Raw genomic sequence first — 25,039 nt, 5'->3', positions numbered from 1 at the left:
TCCCCAGCATGACCAGTTACCTGAAAAATAAGCCATGGCCTGATGACTATTAGGATGAACTTCCAGATAAAGAAAATCATGTTGGGGGCTGGGGTGGGGAAGTGCTCTGTTCTTCCATAACACCCAACTCTGGAAAGTAAGGCTCTGAAATCTTGTTTGGCTTTCAGAAGTCTGCAAGGCTCTGGATTACTGTTTAGCTTCCCCCCTGTCCCCACATCTGAGCCCCCTGCAGCCCCTGTGCTGGGCCAGTACTGGCTGGGTGGAGGGGTTGTGTATGCAGGAGGGCTCCCCCTCCTCGGGGCCCCTGCTCCCGCTCCCCCTCCATTCCCTGTCTCCTCCCTCTTCCTCCCCCTTCACTCCTCACCACCAGCCCTTCAGAGAGGGTTCACATCCTTTCTCCCTGGGAAGACTGTCCTGCTATTCCAGTGTGGGCTGACTTGTTCCCCTCTATGGTAGGCACACTACAGTGGCCCAATAATTTCTGCCCTTAGCACTCATACTTTTGCATTACATTCTCCTCTCAAATGAAGTGTGGGACCTGTGACCTGCTTCTAACCAGCAGAAGATGGCAAAGGTGAAGAGATTTTGCAGATGTAGTTAAGGTCTCTCATCAGTTGACTTTCCATTAATCAAAAGGAAGACAATCCTGATGGACCTGACCTAATCATGTGAGTGCTTTATAAGTGGCTCTGGGCCTTCCCTGATGTCAGAGACTCCAAGTAGCAGAGACTTCTGTGACTTCTACAGCCACAAAGAAATTAATTCTGCCATAGACCTGAGGGAGCTTGGAAGGGGATCCTTCCTGAGTTGGTCCTCCAGATGAGAATGTAGCCCGACCTTCACCCTGAGCTGAGAATGAGCTAAGCCACCTGGACTTCTGGCCTATAGAAACCATGAGGTAATACCTGAGTGTTGCTTTAAGCTACTGTGTTTGTGATAATTACCTTATGCAGCAGGTGAAAGTGAACATACCTTCCCAATTGTCCAGGCCTCAGCAAATGGGATCACATTCCACTTAGCACCTTTCTATGTATGAGTTCTGTCTCCTGGACCCCCCTCAGGTCCTTGAAGATGGGAATCTTCACCTCTTCCCTGTCTCTCCACCCCTTGGTCCCAGCCACAGGGAAGGCTTCATTTCAGTTGGGACTGGCACTGTGACAGGAAGCCATCTCTTACCAATGGCTTCAGGCTCAATGGGATCCAGAGCTGGGACATTGGGATCATAATTCAGTATCTCTCATGGAATCTCTAAGGGCACCAGACTGTAGTGGTTAAGAGCATGGACTAAGGAATTGGGTTGCCAAATAAAATACAGGATGTTCAAGGGGAACCTGGCTGGCTTGGTGGAGCAGGAAACTCTTGATCTTTGGGTCATGAGTTTGAGCCCCATGTTGGGCGTGGAGCCTACTTAAAAAAATAAAATACATTAAAAAAGATATAGGATGTTCAGTTAAATTTGAATTTCAGACAAACCGTGAAGAACTCTGTAGTGTATACATATCCCAAATATTACAGGGGACATGAGTGACATGATTACACCAAAAAGTATTCACTATTTATCTGAAATTCAGGCTTAGCTGTCCAGTCCACCTGGATGCACCTGAAATGAGAGTGGGGAAGGGGATGGGGTGAGCTTGCTGACCATGGTGGGGGTGGCAAGGATGGGTTCCTGAGGTCATGGCTCCCCCTCAGCCCCGTGTCGGGGCTCAGTGAGACCCCGGGACTCGGTGGGGCAGGGTTGGTTAAGTGCTGATACTGAGCCTCAAGCTTAGGGTACCACCTCCTCCTCCATCACTAGTTCTGCCTGGAGCAGTGACCCCCAGATGAAGGCAGGTGGCCTGCCCAAGCTTGTGGGAGGGGGCTTGTTTCAGGCAGGAGAGAGAACAGAAGCCTGAATCTTGGCTGGAAGAGTTCCCAAACAGAATCCTGAAGAAGAAAATTTGTTTTTCTGGTTCCGAATGTTCACGTGTAATGAACACAAGTGAGACTTCTGCACAGAGACAGCAAATACTAGAATTGGTGAGGAATCAGCCAGATTTAAACCAAGAGAGGCCACCTTTAGAAGAGAAGCAGCTCCATCTGGAATCTATCTTCTAAAATCGTGGCACTCTGGGAGCCAGCATTTCCTTTGGGAAGAGAAATGCCGCAGGGTTGTGGCAGGTAAAGGAAAATGGGACATTTTTTAACATGTCATCTGGCAGAAAAGAGTGAGTCTGGTCCCCCTCCTTGAATCTGAGTGGGCTGGTGACTGGCTTGATCTGTAGAGCAGGACACATGCTGCTCAGTGGTTTATAGGCTTGGCCAGGAAAGCCACGAAGCTCGGCCTCATTCTTTTGGGCTTGTGCACTCTGGGGGAGCCCACCACCACATGAGAGGTCCGGGCATATGTCAAAGAAAATGAAAACAGGATCTCAAAGAGACACCTGCACTCCTATGCTCACTGAAGCATTATTCACAATTGCCAAGACAGGGAAACTTCAGTGTCCATCAGTGGATGCACGTGTATGTGTGTGCACGCATGCGTGTGCACACACGTGTAGAGAGAGACAGGAGATCTTGCCGTTTGTGACAACATGGATGGAATTGAAGGCATTACGCTGAGTGAGTAAGTCAGACAGAACAAGATAAATATGATGCACTCTTGGGCAGCCCCGGTGGCTCAACGGTTTAGCGCCGCCTTCGGCCCAGGGCGTGATCCTGGAGACCCGGGATCGAGTCCTACTTTGGGCTCCCTGCGTGGAGCCTGCTTCTCCCTTTGCCTCTCTCTCTCTGTCTCAAATAAATAAATAAAATCTTAAAAATATGATGCACTCTCACTTGTATGTGGAATCTGAAAATGTGGCGCTCCTGGAGCCAGCAGGTAGGCTGGGTAGGATGGCATTTACTGGGGGTTGGGGGAGATACTGTTTAGGATGCAGACTTCCAGCTAGAAGAGAGCCAGGTTCTGGAGACCTGATACACAGTGTAGTGAATAAAGTCAGCAATACTGGCTCACGTCCTTGGGAGCGAAGGGACTGGCTCTTAAATGGCTCGCTACAGAAAAAAAATGATAGTTACGTGATGTGGTAGAGAAGCTGATGGTGATCACCTTGCAGTGTATAAGTGCATCAAATCAGCACGTTGGACATCTCAAATGTACACAGTGTTCTATGTAAATTATATCTCAATTAAAGGGCACCCCCGGTGGCGCAGCGGTTTAGCGCAGCCTGCAGCCCAGGGTCTGATCCTGGAGACCCGGGATCAAGTCCCACGTCGGGCTTCCTGCATGGAGCCCGCTTCTCCCTCTGCCTGTGTCTCTGCCTCTCAGTCTCTCTCTCTCCCTGAACAAATAAATTAAAAAAAATACTTAAAAAAAAAAAAGTCTGGGGACGTTGAGGTCACCAAGCGGAGAAGCCACATGGGAGTGCTCTGGTCCAGAGCTCCAGCCGTCCCTGCCAAGGCCCGGGCACCTGAGTGGAGTGTCTCTGACCCTATAGACCTGTCATCTACCAGCTGAATGTCACTGAGTGACCTCATCTGACACCACATGGAACAGAAGAATTACCCAGTTGGGCTCTGCCTGAATTTCTAACCACAGAAGCCTTGAAGTATAGTAAATTATTTTCGTTCTGTGCTGCTAAGTTTGGGGTCGTTCTGGAGCAGCAGTTATCAGAACAGGGCTCCTTTACAGTCGGGCCTAACTCGTGGCATAAATACCAGGAGAGGGTCAGGCTCAACCCTGGGAAAGCCGGGGACAGCAGGAGCCTGCTCTGTCCAGGGTGACGGCCGTTACTGGGAAGCCCAGGCCCCCGAGAGGCTGGATCTGAAGTGGACACTGGGGTTATAGTAGGTGTGTTTCTCAACCACCGACGGCCTCAGCTTTTCCATCTGTAAAATGGGGTTTCTGAGCTGCAAACTTTACAATAAGGAACAGATGTCTCAAACCAACGGCCAAGGTTCCAATCTAGGCGGCAGGTGTATTTTACTTGACTCTAAGTGATTATTTGGATCCAGTTTAGAAATCGGGAGATTTCACAGCATCTCTACAATCACTTGGTCCTAACAGCTCACATAGTCTGACCGCCTCGCTTTGCATGTGTGATTCCTCCGACCTCTGCTTCATCGTCGACTCCTGGGCTCCACCAGGAGTGACCAGGGAGCAAGGAAGCCACCTCAGCGGGGACCACAGTAGGAGATGACCATGACAGAATGTTCCCTCCACCCCCTGCTGTGGCAGAAGCGTGGCCCTGGGGAGAAAGGGGGAGCCCCCCCCCCCCAAGAACTGATGTCAATGTCGTGTCCCTAGGAGACTGGAGTTCATGAGAGCAGTTCATCTCGGTTAGGGGAAAATAAAGTCCATTTCTGCCAACTCGAGCATGTGGGCTGAGTCCGGGAGAAGCCGCCCATGGAGCAGACCCTCCCCGAGCGCTCAAGCTGATGGAAGCACTTGAATCCGCACCTGACATAACCCTCACAACTCCCCGCACAGGGCAGACCCTTTCATATCGCTGTTTTCACAGAATGGAGCCTGAGCTGTGGAGCTAGCCTGCCTGTATGGCCTGGGGTCATACAGCTGATGGGGGGGGCGGGGGACAGAATTGGGATTAGGCCCCAGGCAGTCTGGCTACAGCGTCTGCAATGCTGCCTTCGTCTCTGCACCCCTAGCCCCTTTCCCGGCCATATTTCCTGGCGAGCAGGGACAGTACTCTCTGTGGCAATGACTGTGGTCCCCAAGTAGGGGGGTGCCCGGGGTGGCTTGGAGCGGAAGTCCTCTGCCTGCAACAGTCTGCTGAAGGACCACCCGTGGGCCCAGACACAGCAAAGGTGTTTGCAGGAGGGAGTGGGTTCCTGCTCCTCTGCCACCAAGCCTGGGCTGGAAGGAGCTGACGCATGTCACACTGCCTCAGGCCACTGTGGTCCTTGCCATTTCTGTCATGACTGCCCAGGTCCCCTGGCTCACTGACAGCTGAGCCAGGCGCCAGTTGCTGAAAGCAGGGAGCTTGTTTCTGCCAGCCTGGGCTGTCCTGACTCCCACCGGGTGGTCTGTGGCACCATCGTTCTGTCATGGACAGGCTCAGGACCACAGGCGTCCGGGCAGTAGGCCGACTAGAGCTAATCATAACTAACGTCGTCATAGCACTTGCATGTGCCAGGCACTGTTCCAAGGGCACGGTCCAGCCTGCAAGCCTAGGACACAGATACCCTCATTATCCCTATTTTGCAGATGGAGGATAAGGCACCAGATTCAAGGACCCTGCCCAAGGTCACACAGATGGGCCATCTCCAGATGCTACCCTTAAGCTTCTTGACCCTTTCATGAAGAGCTCCCAAAAGAATGGAGAGAATCCCCCTTTTGATGAGCCTCACTTTCTGGTCCGTTTTTGGGGGGTAGTTCTTGATTGAATGTCTAGGTTGATTAAAAAAAAAAATCATACCCTAGTGAAAAAGATCAATTGCCATGTACGGTTTCCAAGTCACTTTGATGCTGTCACAAACCCTCTCATATGTTTGAGCCTCTAATTAGATTTGGAGGGGAATGAATTCATGTGTCATGAAATTTTAAAAGACAACGTTCCATGAATGGAATTTCCCATTATTCCAGCTTGATTGAAATTGTGGGTTTTTAAGAGGATGCTATTTATACTCTTAAGACAATGGAGCTTTCAAAAGGTCTTCATATGTGATTTCTAGGGAAGTGGAAATCTTTAAATTTTCATAATGAATGTGTTTTTGTGGCTTTCCTTTTCTTTCTTTTTTTAAAATAACCTGAGTCGGCAGTGTCTCTCTCCTCCTGATGGGAACCTCAGGTTCTTGCCAAAGTATGTATCACATAATTGCTTTCATGTTCAGACCCGGCAAGAGCACGTTGTAAACGACTGGGACGCAGATGTGACAATTCTATTAGCCTGGGCTCTTGCATGGTTGACCTTGCAAATTGAATTTGGGGAGGTCAGCCCTTCCGCCTGGCTGCTAGATTTCATGTTCACCGTTAGGGAAGGGGCCCGGGAGGTGCAGGCTGAGGCTTCTGTGCTTGGGTGTGGACAGCCAGGCAGCCACTCCGACTCGCCCCATCCCACGTCCCACCCCCCAACCCTTGCATCCCAGGTCTTCCTCAGTTCCCCAGAGGGAAGGCAGCAGCCCATGATCAATGGGCTCTGGCTCGCCAGAGCATTATTATATAATAATAATCACCTCTGTCAAGGTGACAGTGTCATTGTTTAATGGTGCCTCTTCACACCTGAGGTTTATTTTTAGGTTGGGAGTCCACTATCCTTTGTAGAGAGGGAACCACAAAACATTGAGAGTATGGTTCCTCATGGGAGTGTTTGATCCCACGGAGATCCACAACCGGGGGCAGCTGAAGTCACACATGAAGGAAGCCATGATCAAGCTCGGCTTCCACCTGCTGTGTTTCTTCATGTATCTTTATAGCATGATTTTAGCCTTGATAAACGACTGAAGCTGAGGAGCCGCGGTCCGAGTCCGCCAGCACCACGAAGTGCAGCCCAGGAGCCAGAGGCGCCGGAGATCATCCTTAGAACCAGTGACCATAGCAGTATATTTTTTCCTCTTTGAACAAAAAGAAAAATATTTTTGCTGTATTTTTACCATATAAAGTATTTAAAAAACAAACAAACAAACAAAAAAAAAACCAAAAAAAAAAAAGAGAGTATGGTTCCTGACCTGGGGATGCTGGGGAGCTTTTCAACAGTACTGATACCCAAGAAGATACTTTCTTGGGTGCAAGAATTGTTCTATATTTTGATCCACATGGTGGTTGCTTCAGCTTATGTATGCGTACCAAAAATTGAGCTTTGGGGGAGGATGTGGAGAAATCAAGCCTTTTTCATTGCTGATGGGAATATGAAATGATGCAGCCACTCTAGAAATAGTTTGACAGTTTCTCAAAAAGTTAAGCATGGGGTTACCGTATGACCCAGCAACAACAATCCTAGGCATATCCCCCAAAGACTTGAAATCAGAGACTTTATATATACAGATATTTGCACACCAGTGTTCCCAACAGCACTATTCACAGCAGCCAGAAGGTGGAGACAACCCGAGTGTCCATCAACAGATGGCTGCAAAACAAGATGTGATCCATCCATATGATGGAATATTGGCCAGAAAAGGGCACGAAATTCTGACCCATGCTACAACACGGATACACGTTGAAAACATGCCAAGTGAAAGAGGCCACACACAAGAGGACGGATATTGTATGATTCCATTTATATGAGATACCTTGAATAGGAAAATTCAGAGAGAAAGAAAGTAGAAATAGAGGTTATTTGGGGGCTGCGGGTGGGGAGAGGGGAGCGGGGAGTAGGTGTTAAATGGGATGATGGAGAGTTCTGGAGACGGGTGGTGGGGATGGCTGCACAGCAGTGTGAATATGCACGGAATAGAGCACTTGTAGATGGTTAAGATGGTAAATTTCGTGCTGTGTGTATTTTACCACAATAAATCATAATTGAGATGTACACTTAATATTTGTGCACTGGGTGGGGGGTGTGCCTGGGTGGCTCAGTTGGTTAAGCATCCAACTCTTAGTTTTGGCTCAGATTGTGGGATCAAGCCCCCCATCAGGCTCCACACTCAGCACAGAGTCTGCTTGTTCCTCTCATTTTGTTCCTCCCCCTGCGTGCATGTGTACGCGTGTGCTCTCTCTCATAAATGAATAGACAAATAAAATTTTAAAAAATTTGTGCACTGGAGTGTATGTATGTTATCAACACTGGTTCCTAAGCCCCACTCCTACAGATTCTGATCTAACGGTCTGCAGAAAAGCCTAGGCATCCATATTTTAAAGAAAACTTCCCACGAGGAGTCTATGATTTCAGGCATGGAAAGCCTCAAGAATAAGGCAGGATTGAGGAATCAGGGTTGAGGTCGTGTGGTCTGTGAAAGCCAGTGCATGGGGTCTAGGGCAGTGTTTGCTGATATAAGACTCCCCCACCCCCATCCCCCAGATCCCGCTTCACAGGGTGGCTGCCCCATTGGCTGGTCCCGAACGTCTACGAGACAGCCTCTGCCCTCCGGCCTGCACTGGTCACGAACGCTGATTGCATCAAGCTGCCGACACTATGTTGCCTTGACCCTTCCCTGCTACTGGGCGGCTGGGCTGCTGTGTGTGTGCACACATTGCATCGGGGATGATTTATGACAGCACAGGAGAGAGAGATTGAGAGAGCAAGGGAGAGAGAAGCCATTCTATAGCTTTTACTTTTTAAAAGTCTAAGACTGAGGACAGGAAGCACAGATAAGGGGGGAAATGAGGGAAAAAAGCATGATGAAGAGCAGGGTTTCCCTGCTCCGCCTCCAGCAGAGAAGAAGCCAAGAGAGAGATGTGGATGGGTGTGGTGAGGGGAGCCTCCCCCAGGGCCCAGTGCTCCGGCAGCCACGTCCCCGGATCCCTGACTGGTTGTAGGAGCGGGGGCTCTGGTCTCCTGAGCTCAGGCCCGCGTAGACAGCGAGCCCTCCCTCCGACGCCGACAGCCGGGAACGCTTGGGCAGCGAGCAACAGGGCGCCCGGACAGAAGGGAGTTCCCGAGTCGGGCCTTTAATGACCTCACGTCACCTCCTAAGGGGGAGCCGATGTCAGGCTTCTGGGCGCCATCGCTGTGAGTTTCTTGGCCTTCCCCTCATGGTCACAAGGTGGCTGCTGCAGCATCGGGATCACGCGCTCACACATCGCTGTCGGTGGCAGGGTGTCGCTGAATGGCGGCCAGGGCTGCAAGAAGTCTCCTTGTGGCTCTCTCCGTGGGAGTGTTTCCCCCCGAAGGTCCCCGGCAGCCTTCCCCTCCACACATCGAGCAGGACCCTTTCCCATGGCCATCCTGAGCCATTAAGGAGGCTTCAGAGCAGGTACTACAATTCTCCCTCGCCACCCCCTCATTTCTTGTTTTAACATAACTTCACACTAAAATAAGAGTTGCAAGCATCGCACAAAAAATACCGAAGATCCTTGACTCAGATTCCCCAAATGTTAACATCTGCTTTATGCCTTTCTTTCTCTGCCCCCTTACATACAGACACACATGCATACGTATATTCCCTCTGAATTGCTTGAGTCACTTGCAGACATAATGTCCCTTTATCCCTAAATACTCCATTGTGTATTCCTGAAAAACAAAGGCATTCTCTTACATAACCACAGCACAATGATCAAAATCAGGGAATTAACATAGAAACAATGCTATTATCCAATCTACCGACCTTTTTCAGATTTCATCAATTGTCCCAATAATAGTCCTTCAAGGCAGAACAAAACCCCAGACCACACGTTGCACTCAGTCATCATGTCTCCTAAGCCTGTATTGCTCAGAAGCACTGCCCGAAACTTCCATTGCCTTCCATGACACCGATCTTCTTTTTTTAAAAAGATTTATTTATTTATTTGAGATAGAGAGCAAGCAGGGGGGAGGGGTAGAGGGAGAGAGAGAACCTCAAGCAGACTCCCCACTGAGCACAGAACCTGTTGTAGGGCTCGATCTCATGACCACAAGATCATGACCTGAGCCAAAATCAAGAATCAGATGCTGAACCGATTGAGCCACCCAGGTGCCTTGACAATGGTCTTTTGAAGAGGACGGGCCCATGACTTTGCAGTGCTGAGTTGCCTGACGCTTCCTTCTGTTTGGATTTGGTTGTGAACCTGGGCAGGACCTGGGGGAGCTGGTGCTGAAGGCTCCTGGAAGCATCATCTCTGAGGCCACATGCTGCCGGTTGGTCCCATCCAATCTGCAGCCTTGATGGTGAGGGAGGCTGGGTTTCCTATTGCAAAGTTACTGTTTCAACATTGGATTTCCCACCTTGAGAGGGGGAATGGGTATTGGGGTTGCCAGCCCATGAGATGACGAGGGCCTTGCATTCCTGAGTTTGTGAACTGCCCCCTTGCTGTCATTGCTAATCTTGAGTTGGAGAAGAAGGAAGGTTCTCAGGAAGAAGTGGATTCAATTCTTTTTTTTTTTTTTTAAGATTTTATTTATTTATTCATGAGAAGGACAGAGAGAGAGAGAGGCAGAGACACAGGCAGAGGGAGAAGCAGGCTCCATGCAGGGAGCCTGATGTGGGACTCGATCCGGGGACTCCAAGATCACGCCTTGAGCCAAAGGCAGATGCCCAACCACTGAGCCACCCAGGCGTCCCTAATTCTCTCTTTTTAACTCACTTTCTCAGGACCTACCGTGTGCAAGGCCCCACAGAATACAGACAGTAATAGATGACCCTGTCTACCCTCGTTGACCTTCTTGCTGAAGGGGAGGGAAGAAACTAGTATTTCTTCACACCTCCTGTGTGCCACACCTGGGGTTAGGCACTCACATCCACTGCCTCGTTGATATTAGCACCTCAGGTCTACGAGGCCAGTGCTGAGTAACGATCTGGGGGACTTGATTCATTTCGAACCAGAGAAACAATTCACAGCTTCGCCCATGTCTGTATCTGCCTCACCTCACTTGAGTAGAGTTTTTTTTTTTTAAGCATCTGAAATATTTTCTGTATCAAGTGTTTCAAGGACCTAATTATGAACTTCATTATAATTGTTCATTAGTTATATTTTGTTCAATTACTTTAACAAGTTGCCAAATGGAACACAAAGCCGGCAATTAGCATTATATAATTGTAATGAGACACTCAAATTGGGTTATAGAGCGCCGTCTTTGCTCACATGTTTTTCCTTCAGAAGAAGACAAACTGAAGATGCTGTCTGGCCGTCTGTCTGCCCACCGCGCCCCATCCAAGCTGTCGGCAGTGCGAGCAGCCTCTTTTTTTGTACAAAGGTTAAGTTTGGAAAAATGAAAATGTATAAGTATGATGCAAAAATATTCCAGGTGATGACTATTATATTATTATTGATGATGATGATTATATTAGCGATGAGTAGTTTATGACATGGCAGTCACTGTTTTAGGCACGTTTACATTCAATAATTCATTTAATCTTCTATCAGGTCCTCGAGGTGAGCACTATCATTTCCCCATTTTACAGATGAAGAAATCAAGGTGCGAAGTCTGGGTGGCTTGCCCAAGGTCACACAGCTAGGAAGCATTGGAGCTGGCCTCACACCCGGGTGGGTGGGCTCTGGTGTCCCACTCTTTTTTTTTTTTTAATTTTTTAAATTTAAAAATTTTTATTATTATTTTTTTTGGCATCCTCTTCTTGACCACTCCTTTCTATTGGCTATTGAGTCTTACAGGAAATCACTTACCCACTGTATCCAACAGGAGACTGTCAATAAGAAAAAAACAAATGACATCGAATTTTAGCCACTTGTTAATATCCGAATGTATTTTTATTTTATTTATTTATTTATTTATTTATTTATTTATTTATTTATTTTATTCATGAGAGACAGAGAGAGAGAGGCAGAGGGAGAAGCAGGCTCCATGCAGGGAGCCCGACGTCGGACTTGACCCTGGGTCTCCAGAATCAGGCCCTGGGCTGAAGGCAGTGTCAAACCGCTGAGCTACCCGGGCTGCCCTCCGAATGTATTTTAGAGATAGGAATATGAACACAATCTTCTAACATTTGTCCTAGAAGTAGATCACACGCTGTCTCCCATGGCTATCCTTGAACCAGTGCCTGTGGCTCGGGGCAGACCATGCTGACCCCATGGGCTATTCCTCTGCTCAGTTTGATCTGTGAAGATGTTTCAACAGGATTCCATTAACTAAGTATAATATTCACTTGTCACACCTAAGGCTGGCTTGACCAAGAATGTTAGATTCTTTGGAGAGCAAGTGAAAACACCAAATGCATCTGGCTTTAGAAAAGGGGAGATCTATTGGTTAACATGACCAAGAAGTTTGGACATGGATTTCAGGCTTGGCTGCATCCAGGACCTCAGACCATGTCCTTGGTGCATCCCCTCTGTTCCACCAAGGGTGCTGCTGGGCTGCTGTCCTCACCAGGCAGAGAGAGATGCCCCATCTTGGGGCCGCTGCTGGACCTCTCTTCGAGGTAGGGTCTACCATCTGTCCCACTGCTGGGGGTGCATCGGCGGGCAGCCTGCAGGGTCTGCTATGCCTCTGAGCGCACCTGCTGGGATGGGAAGGCAGAAGGCCAGTGCACAGTCACCTCTACTGAATCTGATTGGCCAAGCTTGGGTCATGTGGTCACACATGGGCCTATAGCTTGGCTCAAGGAGAGCGTGTCGCCTCATAGGAGAAGTCCGGGTCCTCTGCACAGAAGGGAAGGGGACTCGACATCAGGCACAAACAGCAGACCTGCCGGGGAATGCCATGAATTCAGGGGGCCTGGCCCTTAGCCCACTTGTCCCACTGTGGCTCAGCCTTCTGGGACTCAGTGTTCACCTCTAGAAAATGGGCATATAGCAAATAGATTCTATTCTTTCTCTCTCTGTGTGTCTCTCTCTTCCTTTTAGCTGATCTCCACTCACAACTCTCCTAACAACATCCATCTGGGCTCCGTGCTGTTAGAAAGAGCCTCATCCAGATGGCCGGATGGATTTGAGTTGATGGCTTGGTGTGCTAATGACACAGAGCTAATTCTTAATAATGATGGAAGGCAGTAAAACCTGCATCTGGAGCAGATCAAGATACCTGGTCAGACCACCCACTGTCTGCTGTGGTCCTGGCTGCCGTCCCCAGGACAAGTATGATTATTCCAGAACCGGGGTTTATCTGCAGCCTTTATCCCCCTCCTGGTAAAGACTTTTTTTTCTGACTTTGGAAAGCCAGGGTCATCTGAATCCAGGACTGGTTAGTTGCAAAGACCAGAATCCCTCTCAAAAATCAAGTCACAAGGGAGCTAGCTTATTGTAAGCACAGCGGCCAGAGAGCTTGGTTGACAAACGCAGGTGTGCATCAGTGTCAGTTGGGCCCCCTGGGTGTGCACGCTGCAGGCTGAGTCAGTTGCTTCAAGCTGAAAGGACTTCATTGAAATCATGTCAGGGGAGCTCACAGTGCTGTTGAGAAGCTGCAAAAATATGCTCCCCTCTCGGGGTGCCTGGGTGGCCTCAGTGGGTTGAGCGTGTGCCTTCAGCTCAGGTCATGGTCCTGGGATGGAGCCCCATGTTGGGCTCCCTGCTCAGCGGGGAGCCTGTTTCTCCCTCTGCCTCTGCCCCTCAGCTCTCTTGCTCTCTCTCTTTCAAATAAATAAATACAATCTTTAAAAAATAATGCTCCCCCCCGGGAGAATGAGGACGTCCAGGGACAGGGAGAATTAGTTGACGAGGCCATGGTTGCCACGGCTGCCAGCCCCCGAAGCCCTGGATGCTGGCTCACCCTCACCCTCTGCCACCAGGATCGCTTCTCCCTGGCCCTGCTGCTTCAGTCTGGTTGGCCAGGTCTGGCACACACTCCCACCCAGGTGGGAGGGGAGGCAGGGGACCGAGCACAGGAACTTGGGAGCCAGATGACATGGGTTTGAATCCAGGCCTTGCCACTTACTATCTGTGTGGCTTGGGCAACGTGTGTGCCTCCGTTTGCTCACTTGCAGAATAACTGTGGCCACCCCCACAGGGCTGTGTAAATCAAGAGACAGAATGTATGTGAACCGTGTTGAAGGACCGACTGTGCAAGCATTCGAAGTTTTCACTATTACCATTATTATGTTAGAATGATCCGTAGGCATTTATTGGGTGAGGCAGCTGCTGTCTCTCGTGAGGATGCATACAGTGGGGAATCCCCAGATACCGAAAGGGAGACTCGGGACGGGTGTCTACCACAATAATTTGCTTTCCTTCCTCTACTATTCAAATTTACTTCTATCTTGAGCCCTGATTTTCCCTGTGGTTTCCTGAAATCTCGTTAGATCTTGGGGCGCTCCTACCTCTTCCCCAGGATTGCTTCTTTTCTTTTCTTTTCTTTTCTTTTCTTTCTTTTCTTTTCTTTTCTTTTCTTTTCTTTTCTTTTCTTTCTTTATTTATTTATGATAGTCAGAGAGAGGGGGGGGGGGCAAAGACATAGGCAGAGGGAGAAGCAGGATCCATGCAGGGAGCCCAACATGGGACTCGATCCCGGGTCTCCAGGATCACACCCCAGGCTGCAGGCGGCGCTAAACCGCTGAGCCACCTGGGCTGCCCCCAGCTCTGTCATTTCTAGTGACGCAAAGCAAATGGATTAAATCCATGATCCTCAGTTTCCTTATTTGTAAAATCGGGGTGAAAAGACTGCCCAACGTGGGATTCGATCCCGGGTCTCCAGGATCGTGCCCTGGGCCAAAGGCAGGCACCAAACCGCTGTGCCACCCAGGGATCCCCCCAGGATTGTTTCTTAAACATGAAATCTGAATGCCTTTCCGCAGACCTTACCACAGTCTGCACCACTCCCTACTGCCCCACACCTGCCCTGTTTTGCTCATTTATGTTTCTTAGCTCGGTTCCTGTGCCATCTGCATTTACAATCCCAGAACCAAAGAGCTGGGGGTTTGGGAAGGCAAAGAATGAAACTTGAAGGCTTTTGTATCTACTTTGGTGGAAGTCCTATTCTACCCCGAGCTCATAAGCATAGGGTCTATCGTCTGCTAGACGGGGTGGGAAGGATAAAGCGAGTGGACAGTACCATCCGGCCACCTGTGGAAACAAGGGCCTCTCCTGGGACCCAAATGCAGGACATATAGTGGGAATTAGGCGGTCACTAGCTTCTCACACTTAATTCCTTGGGCATGAGCCCGTTGCTGCACGTCCTCTGTGGTGAAATGAGTGGCCACACTACGCTGCAGCAGGCTCCCATCTATTTCGTTCCCGGGAACCCTGGGATAGTTTGTCTCTGTCAACGGTCCTTGCAGAGCAAGGCGTTCTGAGCACGGGTGTGTCCTGCTGCCCTTCATGGTGGATGGGCTCACATTGCCTCTGGTGGTGGCACTGCCTTCTGCTCTGGAGTCCTGCTCCTTTTTAAGACTGGGCCACTGGGTCCTGAGTTTGTAAATGAATTACAACAGTTTAATCTAAATAATCTAAAGTCATAAAATAGAGGTTTACAGTGAGGGTTGGGTGTTTTTTATTTTATTTTTTCTGTTTTTGTCTTAGGGAAGCTATTTTATATTATGGGTTCTTGTCTTTCCATGTGTTTGGGAATTTGGAAGTGCAGTTTTTAGTTCTGAGTCTGAGGTGTCACCACAAAGTTGTGGTCAAAGGCAACTTTGACCAAGCCTTGACCTCTCTGAGTCTTGGATGTTTCATCTGACAAGCTCGGAAACTGAGGTCTGCCCATCCAAACACTCAGGGATGTTGAAATGATGATATGAGATCATGGCCATGAAATTGCTTTGACAAAAGACAGAACTTTGTTCAGTTATATGGAGCTGTCTGTAACCATTATAGCTGGCATATTGGTAGGAAGTGACTTTTTTTTTTTTTTTTTTTAAAGATTCTACTTAGCACAAGAAGGGGCAGGGAGGGCAGAGAGAGAAGCAGACTCTCTCCCGAGTAGGGAGCCTGACACAGGGCTTGATCCCAGGACCCTGAGATCATGATCTGAGCCAAAGGCAGACACTCAGCTGACTGAGCCACCCAGGCACCACAGTAGAGGATAATTTTTGCTTGTAAATAACAGGAAACTTCACTATTGTGGCTTAATAAGGATTTACTTCTCTTATATATAATACACACACACACACACACACACACACACACACACACACACTCTGTAATATATATTCCAGAAGTGGTTATCTTTGGGTGATGATAGAGCTGCTTAATGATGTAAGGCTAACAATCTCTGTGATTCTCCTGGCCTTCTGTTCATGGTCACAAGATGGCTGCTGCAACTCCAGCCATCACAGCAACATTTAAGGCAGGAGGAAGGGCTAGGGTCCCTCTTCCATTTTTGGTAGGCAAAGGTACTCCCAGACCATCTCCAGACCTCTTCCCTTCATCTCACTAGATAGAAGTAGGTCTTCCAGAGGGTCTGGGTAAGTATTTAGCTTCCTCTTATGCAGTGAGGAGGGAGGGGAACACGAAGCTGGGCATGGGTGTTGGGTTAGATTGCTAACAGTGTTTGGAATAGCTAGCACGTTCTGAATGGCACAGAAATTGTTCTGTGGCAGAGGGAAAGCAGCCACTGAAGGATTTTGATTCCCACCCTTGTGATTGCTGCTCCTGTTTATCTGAGCCCTTTCCTGGGGCCTGGCTACATTTGAATAGCTAACATTTTACTTTGGAGGTGGAATTATATTAAAAATCAGATGCTTGTCATTATGCAAATGGCTGTCTCGCTATTGCTTAGGATTTTCGTGTTTTTATGAATTATTCCTTTTCCACTGCTTTTCCTACCCTCCTCTCCTGGAAGAAATAAAAGCAACCACTGACTGATCAGAGGAAGTTTCCAGTCATTCCGTCAGCGGATGTTTACCGAGAGTCTCCTATGTACCGGGAGCTGTTTTAGGCTCCAGGAGACAGCAGTGAAAGGCAGTGTCTGCAGTACTGGAGCTCACATTCCGGTGGGGGATGTAAAGCAATAAGGGAGATAATTTGTGTGAATGATATATGCTAAGAAGAGACTAAAACGTGGGTAAATCGATGTGCAGGTGGGGAGGGCTTCTTTAGGTGGGGTGGTCGGCAAAGGTCTCGGGAGGTGATTCTGCAGGAGACACTGGAGAGATGAGAAGCCAGGAGTGTGATGATCGGGGGGTCGGGGGGATATTGCAGGCAGAGGAAATAGCATGTGCAAAGGGCCTGAGGTGGGAACAGCCTGGTGTGTGTGAGGAAGAGGAGGGCCCATGGCTACTACACGAGAAGAGAGGAAGAGAGCAGCAGGAGACAAGGGTGGAGAGGGCAGACCAATCCCACAGGGCTTTGGAGCGGCCGTCTGGCTAGAGCTTCTGCCTGGTGGGAGCTGGTTTGCGGGCATGGGCCTTGCTGGCTGGAAGAAGTGGGCCAGTGAAACTTAGCCCCTGGTCCTGGTTCAGGGCCCCGCCCTTCGGGGATCAGTATTGCCGCTGTTTGACACTATCTGGGTTGTTTGTTTCCTTGTTCACTATTGCCCTAATTTGAATATGAACCCCTGTCCTGACGTAGCTGTGTCCCCAGCACCTAACAGGGACCAGCACGTAGTAGGTACTCAAAAAGATTGAATGAGCATCCCTTAGTTTTCTTTCTTTTTTTTTTTTTTTTTAAGATTTATTTATTTATGATAGAGAGAGAGAGAGGCAGAGACACAGGCAGAGGGAGAAGCAGGCTCCATGCCAGGAGCCCGATGTGGGACTCGAACCCGGGACTCCAGGATCGTGTCCTGGGCCAAAGGCTGAGCCACCCAGGGATCCCCCTTAGTTTTCTATTGCTGCATTATACATTACCCCAAGCCAAGCAGCTTTCCAGGAGCAGGGAACGGGTGTGATTCTCTGTCACATCCCAGGACCTAGAGATATTTATTGAGACCCTGGCGCATACTAGGAGCTCAATAAATATCTGTCCAAAGAATGAATGAAGGGTAAGTAGGGCAGTTTTAACTTTTTAAAAGAAATCTGTGCCCCCTTTTTTTCTTTAGAAAAACCTGAGCAGGCACAAGTGTTCCTCCCCCAGGCAGCCTCGTTATATAATCAGGACCTTCCTTCTGCAAGGAGCTGTCAGCACTGCTTCAAGCCGTTATACTTAGTGTTTACAGCCTCTCCTTTTAGCTGCATGAGCTCTCCTCTCCGGAAGAGCCCTGGAAATTAGGCCTCACTTCCACGGGGAGAGGGCTCCTGGCATGACGCAGGGTGGCCTCAGGGGCTGGTGGGGCCCGTGCGGGTGGCAGTGGCCAAGCAGTCCCCACGTCAGGGCCAGCTCCTGGTGTGGCCGGTGTCATGCTTTGAGCATCCACCTCTAGGGGTGAAAGGTGAACTTTGTCATATAAATCACAGAAACAGGAGAAGCTGAGGGTGGGAGCAGAAGGAGATGAGGGTTCAAATTTGGGCTCAGCCACTTGTTGGCTCTGTGTCCTTGAGTGCCTCACAGTATCTCCACATATCTTGGGGATTCAGGCAACGCAGCATCTCCGAGACTGACTCGCATGTCTGAAATTTGCAGCAGACGTCAGCAAGGCATCCCACCCAAACAGCGTCTACTCTCTTGGTGGGAACTCTCATGCCTCGCCGGGGGACGGGCCCAGGGATGAGGGAAAGCCACTGGCCTCAGCCACCTGCCCAGTCCTCAGAGCCCGAGGAGTCCCATGAAGCCGCCTTCCGTGACCAATTGCTCTAGGCCTACACGTCTAAGCTGTTTGTTGTATTTATTCATTCTTATATACTCTTCGTTTTAGGCAATTAATAAAAGATTCCCACTTCAGGTTAGCTCATTATACATTATGAATTTGTAAATGTCAAGATGATCGCAATGAAATTTTAGGTGGTGGGGTTTCAAGGAGGTGATACCCAGGGGGGCTCTAACTGTTGCATTTAATCAACTGAGTGGCACCCCTGCCCCAGAACAGGTGCTGGGGCTGCCTGGGGGCTCAGCACTTTGGCATCTTTAACGCACATGAATTTTCATGGCAGGGATCCGAGAGCTTTCGGCAGTCCCCACTTTCCCAGACAATCAGCTTCCGTCTGTGAGGCCCCGTGATGAGTCCTAATAGCACAGGTCCCACCCCCTCAGCCCGGTTCCAGTCCAGCGCTGGTGGGAGCAGTTACCCGGTTGCGGTAGTTAACAACTCTGTGGTCATGCTAGTGAGCAGAGGCTCATCTAAGCAACATCTCAGGGCTGGACGTGACAGATGCGGTGCTTTGTCCCTTTGAAAGTCAGCTCTGTATCTTTACGTAGGGAATGGCTTTCTGAGGAGGCAGAGGAAGGGCACCGTGGTGGCTCGGAGACAGCTCCTCTTGCTTCAAATCCCAGCTCTGTCATTTCTTCTTCTTTTTTTTAAAGATTTTGTTTTTATTTATTCATAGAGACACACACACACACACACAGAGAGAGAGAGAGAGAGAGAGAGAGAGGCAGAGACACAGGCAGAGGGAGAAGCAGGCTCCATGCAGGGAGCCCGATGTGGGACTCGATCCTGTGACTCCAGGACCATGCCCTGGACCGAAGGTAGATGCTCAACCACTGTGCCACCCAGGCGTCCCTCAACAGTTTTTTTTTTTTAAGATTTTATTTATTTATTAGAGACAGAGAGAGACAGAGAGAGAGAGAGAGAGAGGCAGAGACACAGGCAGAGGGAGAAGCAGGCTCCATGCAGGGAGCCTGACATGGGACTCGATCCCGGGTCTCCAGGATCACACCCCAGGCTGCAGGCGGTGCTAAACCGCTGAGCCACCTGGGCTGCCCCAGCTCTGTCATTTCTAGTGATGCAAAGCAAATGGATTTAATCCATGATCCTCAGTTTCCTTATTTGTAAAATCGGGGTGAAAAGACTGCCCCCTCTGATTTTACTGGGATGGTTAAAATGGCATGTCACACTGAAGGTCTTTTTTTTTTAATATTTTATTTATTTTTTCATGAGAGACACAGAGAGTCAGAGACATAGGCAGAGGGAGAAGCAGGCTCTCCAGGGGGCCCCGATACGGGACTTGATCCCGTGACCTAGGGTTTATGACCTGGGCCAAAGGCAGACACTCAACCACTGAGCCACCCAGGTGCCTCTGGAAGGTCTTAATAAAGACAAAGATGCTCACGTTCAATCAGTCGATCAGTTGTTAAGGAGCACCCTCAAAAAAAAAAAAAAAAAAGGAGCACCCTCACTGAGTGCCTGAGCACCCTCGCAGGGCTTCGTCCTCCAAAGCAGGGAAGCATTTTGGCAGCACCTGGATATGCTGAGAACTCATTAAAGATGCTCCGGTTTGGACTGCTCTCTGGGACTGCCACTTGTATGTTTAATTAAGCACTGACACCTTACTTAGATGGTGAAAACTTGGGGTACCCCAGCTCTAAGGTGCAAAGTGCAGGACTTGCTCACTGCAAACATGCTTAAGGAAATGTGAATGCTGCATGATTTTTTTTCTTCATTCTTAAAGGCATAAGCATCATCTCCGTCTTCTGCCTGCTGAATGAAAGTGTGGTTTGGGAATGTAAGAGCAAGGAGGGAGCTCCCTCATGGATGGAGCAGAGTTCGTCCTGGGTCTGTTCTTTGCATTGAATCCACTTGTGTGGACATCTGTCCTTGGATGCCCCATGTGCCTGTCTTCTGGGCGCCCTGCTCCCAGGCTGTGTGGTTTGGGCAGGGCTGATGCCTCTCCCAGCTCTGGGGCTGGGCATGTGACACCAGCCTGCCAATTAGCATATCCCATCCCCTGGCACAGTGATTGGTTCAAGGACAGGCACATGACCTCACTGGAGCCGATGATAGTTCTTTTCTGCCGTCCTTCTACTGACATGGAATCTTGAGGACGTTGAGTTCCTGGAACCAGCCAAGCCTGAAGCCATGGACGCTTTGATTATGTGAACCAATCAATCCCTTCTGCCTTTGGTTTTTGTCGTTATAAAATGTAACACTTTCCTGAGTCCTGTGGTTCCAGACACGGAGAAATCTCTGGCCCTTTGTAGCTAGATGTAGTGATTGAACAAGCCAATCAACTCCAACTTGGGTCCACCAAGAGAGGAACATGCAGGACCACATCCACCAGGAACTGGTCTCATTTGTCCAACACCATTTCCATAATCTCACCCCATCCTGTCCTGTGTTGCATCATTTCCTGTCGCTCCTTGGGAACTTTGGGGCTTTGCAAATGTGGAGAAGCTAATGCACATTAATCCTGGTGTGGTCCGAAATGCTCTCTAATTTTCCCACAGGAAGTTCCTCTGAGCTAAGACTGAAGAATAAATATAATTTGTGAGAGAAATAAAAAATATTAAAAACCGTACACAGACCTATGCGCTCAGGAAAAAGAGCTACTCAGACAGGGAGAAGCCCCCCCATCTCCTGACAATGGCACGATACCAACCCTCACACCCATATTTTACCAAAGGGTAGTGGGTCTGACAATTATAATAAGTGGTGATAAGATTATAAGTAGTGATGATTTCACTGGATTTCTAAATTTCACTGTGACCATCTCCTTGATATTTATAAATTCATAATGTATAATGAACTAACCTACAAGGGAAATCTTTTATTAATTGGATAAGCCAGAGTGTGTATATTAAAAATGAATAAATAAAACAAACAAGGTCGAATCTGTAGATCTCAAATTAAGATTTGTGCAGACGGGCAGCGCTGTGTACTCATGGGAATCTGAACTGGTACAGCTTTTCTGAGAGACGCTTGATGTGAAAATCCCCGAACTGAACCTGCGTTCACTTAACAGTCTGGTCTTTGGGGATGTACGTAACCCAAAGGACTGATCATGCACATAGATAAAGGCACAGCTCGAACTCACAACCCAGAGATCAAGACTCACAGGCTCTACTGACTGAGCCAGCCCGATGCCCCTGTGAGCTCATTTTAAATAAATTATATAGAGAGTGTACCTAGAGGCGAGACTGGCAAACACATGAATATATTACAGGTGGTTATCTCTGAGGGGTGAGAGTTATGCCTTTTCAATACTTGTTTCTTTTCTGCCAGGAACGCATATCTTGAAAAAACTAATTTAACCCTCACAAAGTCAGTATACAGGAAATAACTTTTTTTTTTTTTTTTTTTAATTTTCTCCCATTTGACCTGAGATCTTTTGTTGAGTGGTAAATGCATAGCACAGTCCATTTGGGGCTTTTCCTGTACCTCCCTTTATCAGGTTGCTTTTGGCTACAGGTAGTGAATATCCAAGTAGCACTGCTTAATTCAGTTTATCATCTCAGCGAACAGAAAAGTCTGGACTGGAGGCTGACACTGTGGCTCAAGGATGTCCTCAGGAGCTCTCTCTTTCTGTTCTGCCAGCGATAGTGGGTAGTGGTACTGCAGTGCCTGGAGGCCAAAAGAGGCTGCCAGAGTCTTCCTCTCACACCCACACTCTATAAGACAGCAAGAAGGAAAAAGAGGGCGGGGGGCACCTGGTAGCTCAGCAGTTGAGCATCGCCTTTGGCTCAGGGCGTGATCCTGGGGTCCTGGGATCCAGTCCCACGTCGGGCTCCCTGCATGGAGCCTGCTTCTCCCTTTGCCTGTGTCTCTGCCTCTCTCTCTCTGTGTGTCTCTCATGAATAAAAGTATTTAAAAAGAAAAAGAAGGAAAGGGTGGAATGCAAATTTTTGCCTCTGTCACCTGATCCAGGAAAGCGTCTTCCCACAGCTATCCTCTACACCTCATCCACCAGTACTGGGTCACATGACCCTTCTAGACAGGTGCCCGGTAGGAGGGAATGTGATTGGCTGAGACCTATCAGGACTCCTCTTCCTGCCCTCAGGGCTCAGTTTTGCCACTCAAACCAATTGGGGAGGATTTAACGTGGCAACAAGTTTCTGGGGGTCTTGGGCTGTGGGGAGGCACTAGTGGGTGGAGAGGCACAACCCACTAATAGACCCCTGGAGTCAGACGGCGGGGTCACCTCTGCTCCTGCCGCTCTCGCCGGCCCGCATTGTGGCCACAGGCACATGGCTTAACCTTCCCAGCCTCAGCTGCCTCCAGCCATAAAATGAACAGATAGTTGTGAGCATCCAAAGAATTAAAGTGTGTCTGCCCAAAGCAGCTGAAAGCAGGGATTGTGACAAAAACTTGTACACACGTGCTCAGAGCAGCACTACTCACGATGGTCAAAAGGTGCCAATAATCCTAATGTCCAACAGCAGATGAATGGATACGCAAGTGTGTCACAATCACACAATGGGAGATCCTTCAGTTATGAAAACAGAATGAGATTCGAGCTTCAACAATGGATGGACCTTGCAAACCTGTTGAGTGCAGGAAGCCAGGCACAAAAGACCGCTCGGCGTATGATCCCATTTATACGAAATGTCCAGCACAGGCAAATCCATAGAGAGATAGTTTGGTGGTTGTCAGGGGCTGAGGGGAGGGGGATTGGGGAGTAGCTGGGCACAAGGTGTATTTTTAGGGTGTCGGAGAAGTTCAGGAACTGGAATCGATGATGGGTGCCCAGCATTGTGAATGCACTAAATGCTACTGAATTGTACATTTTAAAATGGTTAAAATGGTAATTTTGTGTTATGTGTAATTAAAAGAAAAACAGAGGGCAGCCCCGGTGGCGCAGCGGTAGCGCGGCCTTCAGCCCAGGGTGCGATCCTGGAGACCTGGGATGCAGTCCCACGTCGGGCTCCCTGCATGGAGCCTGCTTCTCCTTCAGCCTGTGTCTCTGCCTCTCTCTCTCTCTGAATAAATAAATAAATCTTAAAAATAAAATAAAATAAAATAAATAAAATAAATAAATAAATAAATTAATTAAAAAAAACAAACAAACAGAAAAAACAACAAACCCAAACCAAGGGAAGGCCTTAGAGCAGTGTCTACCTGGCATGTGTTAAATGCTATGTCATTGTTCCTTATTAGAATTTAGTTGTTCTGGGCAGCCCGGGTGGCTCAGCGCTTTAGCGCCACCTTCAGCCCAGGGCGTGATCCTGGAGACATGGGATCGAGTCCCACATCAGGCTCCCTGCATGGAGCCTGCTTCTCCCTCTACCCGTGTCTCTGCCTCTGTGTGTGTGTGTGCGTGTCTCTCTAATAAATAAATAAAATCTAAAAAAAAAAGAATTTAGTTGTTTTGCCCCAGGGCAGTTAAAACTTGTTCCAAAAATCCCCTGCAGGGGCACCTGGGTGGCTCAGTCGGTGAAGCATCTGCCTTCTGCTTGGGTCAGGATCCTGGGGTATTGGGTATTGCTTGGCAGGGAGTCTGCTTCTCCCTCTACTCCTCCCCTCTGCTTGTGCTCACACACTCTCTCTATAATAAATAAAATCTTAAAAAAAAACCACCCTCAAAAATCCCCTGCAGGAGGCCTTCCCTGGTGGCTTTGTGACCCCCACCCCAGGGCGGGCCAGTCTGGTCCTCCAAGGATCATTCTGCTGCTCCCAGGTCATGCTGGGAAGCCATGGGAGGCTGGGGGAGGGGTGTGGAGGAGGGGGCCCAGGATGCTTTCTGCTTAACCACACCTGGAAGCCACTGGGTCTCCCCACCCACTGGGGCTCTGCCTGAAAGTGGACACAAGCCCCATCTGTTCTCAGTTTTCACAGGCTTTCTTCCACCTTACAAGGGCTCAGCTCTTAATCAAGTGTCCTCTCATTCATTCACTAATTTCACCATGATTTCTCGGACATTCCCCTTGGCGCCCAGCCCTGTTCCTGTCACTAGCCATTTGGTGAATGAGACTGAGGCTGGGCTCCCAGTGGGAGGGACCAGCAGTAATGAAGTCTCTCTCCCTGTACACATGATGCCAGGTAGTCACAACTGCTCTGCAGAAAATAAAAGAGGGAAATGGGACAGAGAGAGAGAGGCGGGGTTCTTGCAGTCTGGGGTTCCCAGAAAGGAGCCTTCCTTCCATCACTTGTCCCTATACCCAGGTGTGCTAGCAGTTGTGTCCTCCTTGATTTCCTATCCAAGTGAGATCAGCTGCTATTTTGAGAGGCTCTCCTCACCCACGGCTCGGGGCGGGGTGGGGTGGGGTGGTGGTGGTGGTGGAAACGGAATCGATTCCGTTCGCTGGAAAGAATGCCAGCTACCAGGCAAGCGAAACAGGCATATTTGCATTGAAAAGGACGGTCCACCTCGGCAAAGAACATCTTAACTGGTGGGTCACGACAGGGGTCGCCGCAGGTGTGCTGGAAACGCTGGCGGTGCACAGGTTACAGGAGTCTTCCAAAGCTGGGGCGAGGTGGGCGGGGGTGAGGGTGGGCGTGGGGGAATCTGCCCCCTGCCCCTCTCACCCGCTGCCCTGTGCCGGGTCTTCCTTCCGCGGCTTCCGCGGGCCCGCAGTGCCGGTGACGGCCACGAGATGGCAGCGTCGCTCCACGCTAGTGGCCGGGCGGGCGCGTGGGCTGAGCACAGCCGAGCTGGGGGCGGGGAAGGGCGCGAGGGGGCCCGCGTGGGGGCCCCTGCCTGGAGGGACCTGGGGGAGCCTAGCTCGGAGCCAGAGGGCCATGGGCTGGCTCCCCGTTGGATCTGCCTCAGTTTCCCCAGCTGTACACAAGGGGAGAGATTGGGCTGTGTAATCCTTAGGATCGTGCCCTAGCCCATGTGGCCAGCAGGCTGGGGGTGAGATTCAGGGTTTGCTGGGTGGGGGTCCTCCTAGGTCATA

At 49.4% G+C, this 25,039-nt stretch overlaps 1 protein-coding gene across 1 annotated transcript; it reads left to right on the top strand.

Annotated features, from left to right (window-relative positions):
- Positions 1-6,206: 6,206 nt before the first annotated feature.
- LOC112676433 (protein cornichon homolog 4-like) lies at positions 6,207-7,301 on the top strand. Its single transcript, XM_049101756.1, has one exon. It carries the CDS (start codon positions 6,296-6,298, stop codon positions 6,437-6,439), a length of 144 nt encoding a protein of 47 aa, XP_048957713.1. The 5' UTR covers positions 6,207-6,295; the 3' UTR covers positions 6,440-7,301.
- The last annotated feature ends 17,738 nt before the right edge of the window (positions 7,302-25,039 follow it).

This window comes from Canis lupus, chromosome 26, assembly GCF_003254725.2.
Source record: "Canis lupus dingo isolate Sandy chromosome 26, ASM325472v2, whole genome shotgun sequence".
Lineage (NCBI taxonomy): Eukaryota > Metazoa > Chordata > Mammalia > Carnivora > Canidae > Canis > Canis lupus.
The sequence above is the reverse complement of the archived record's forward strand: the minus strand, read 5'-3'. Positions and strand labels throughout refer to the sequence as shown.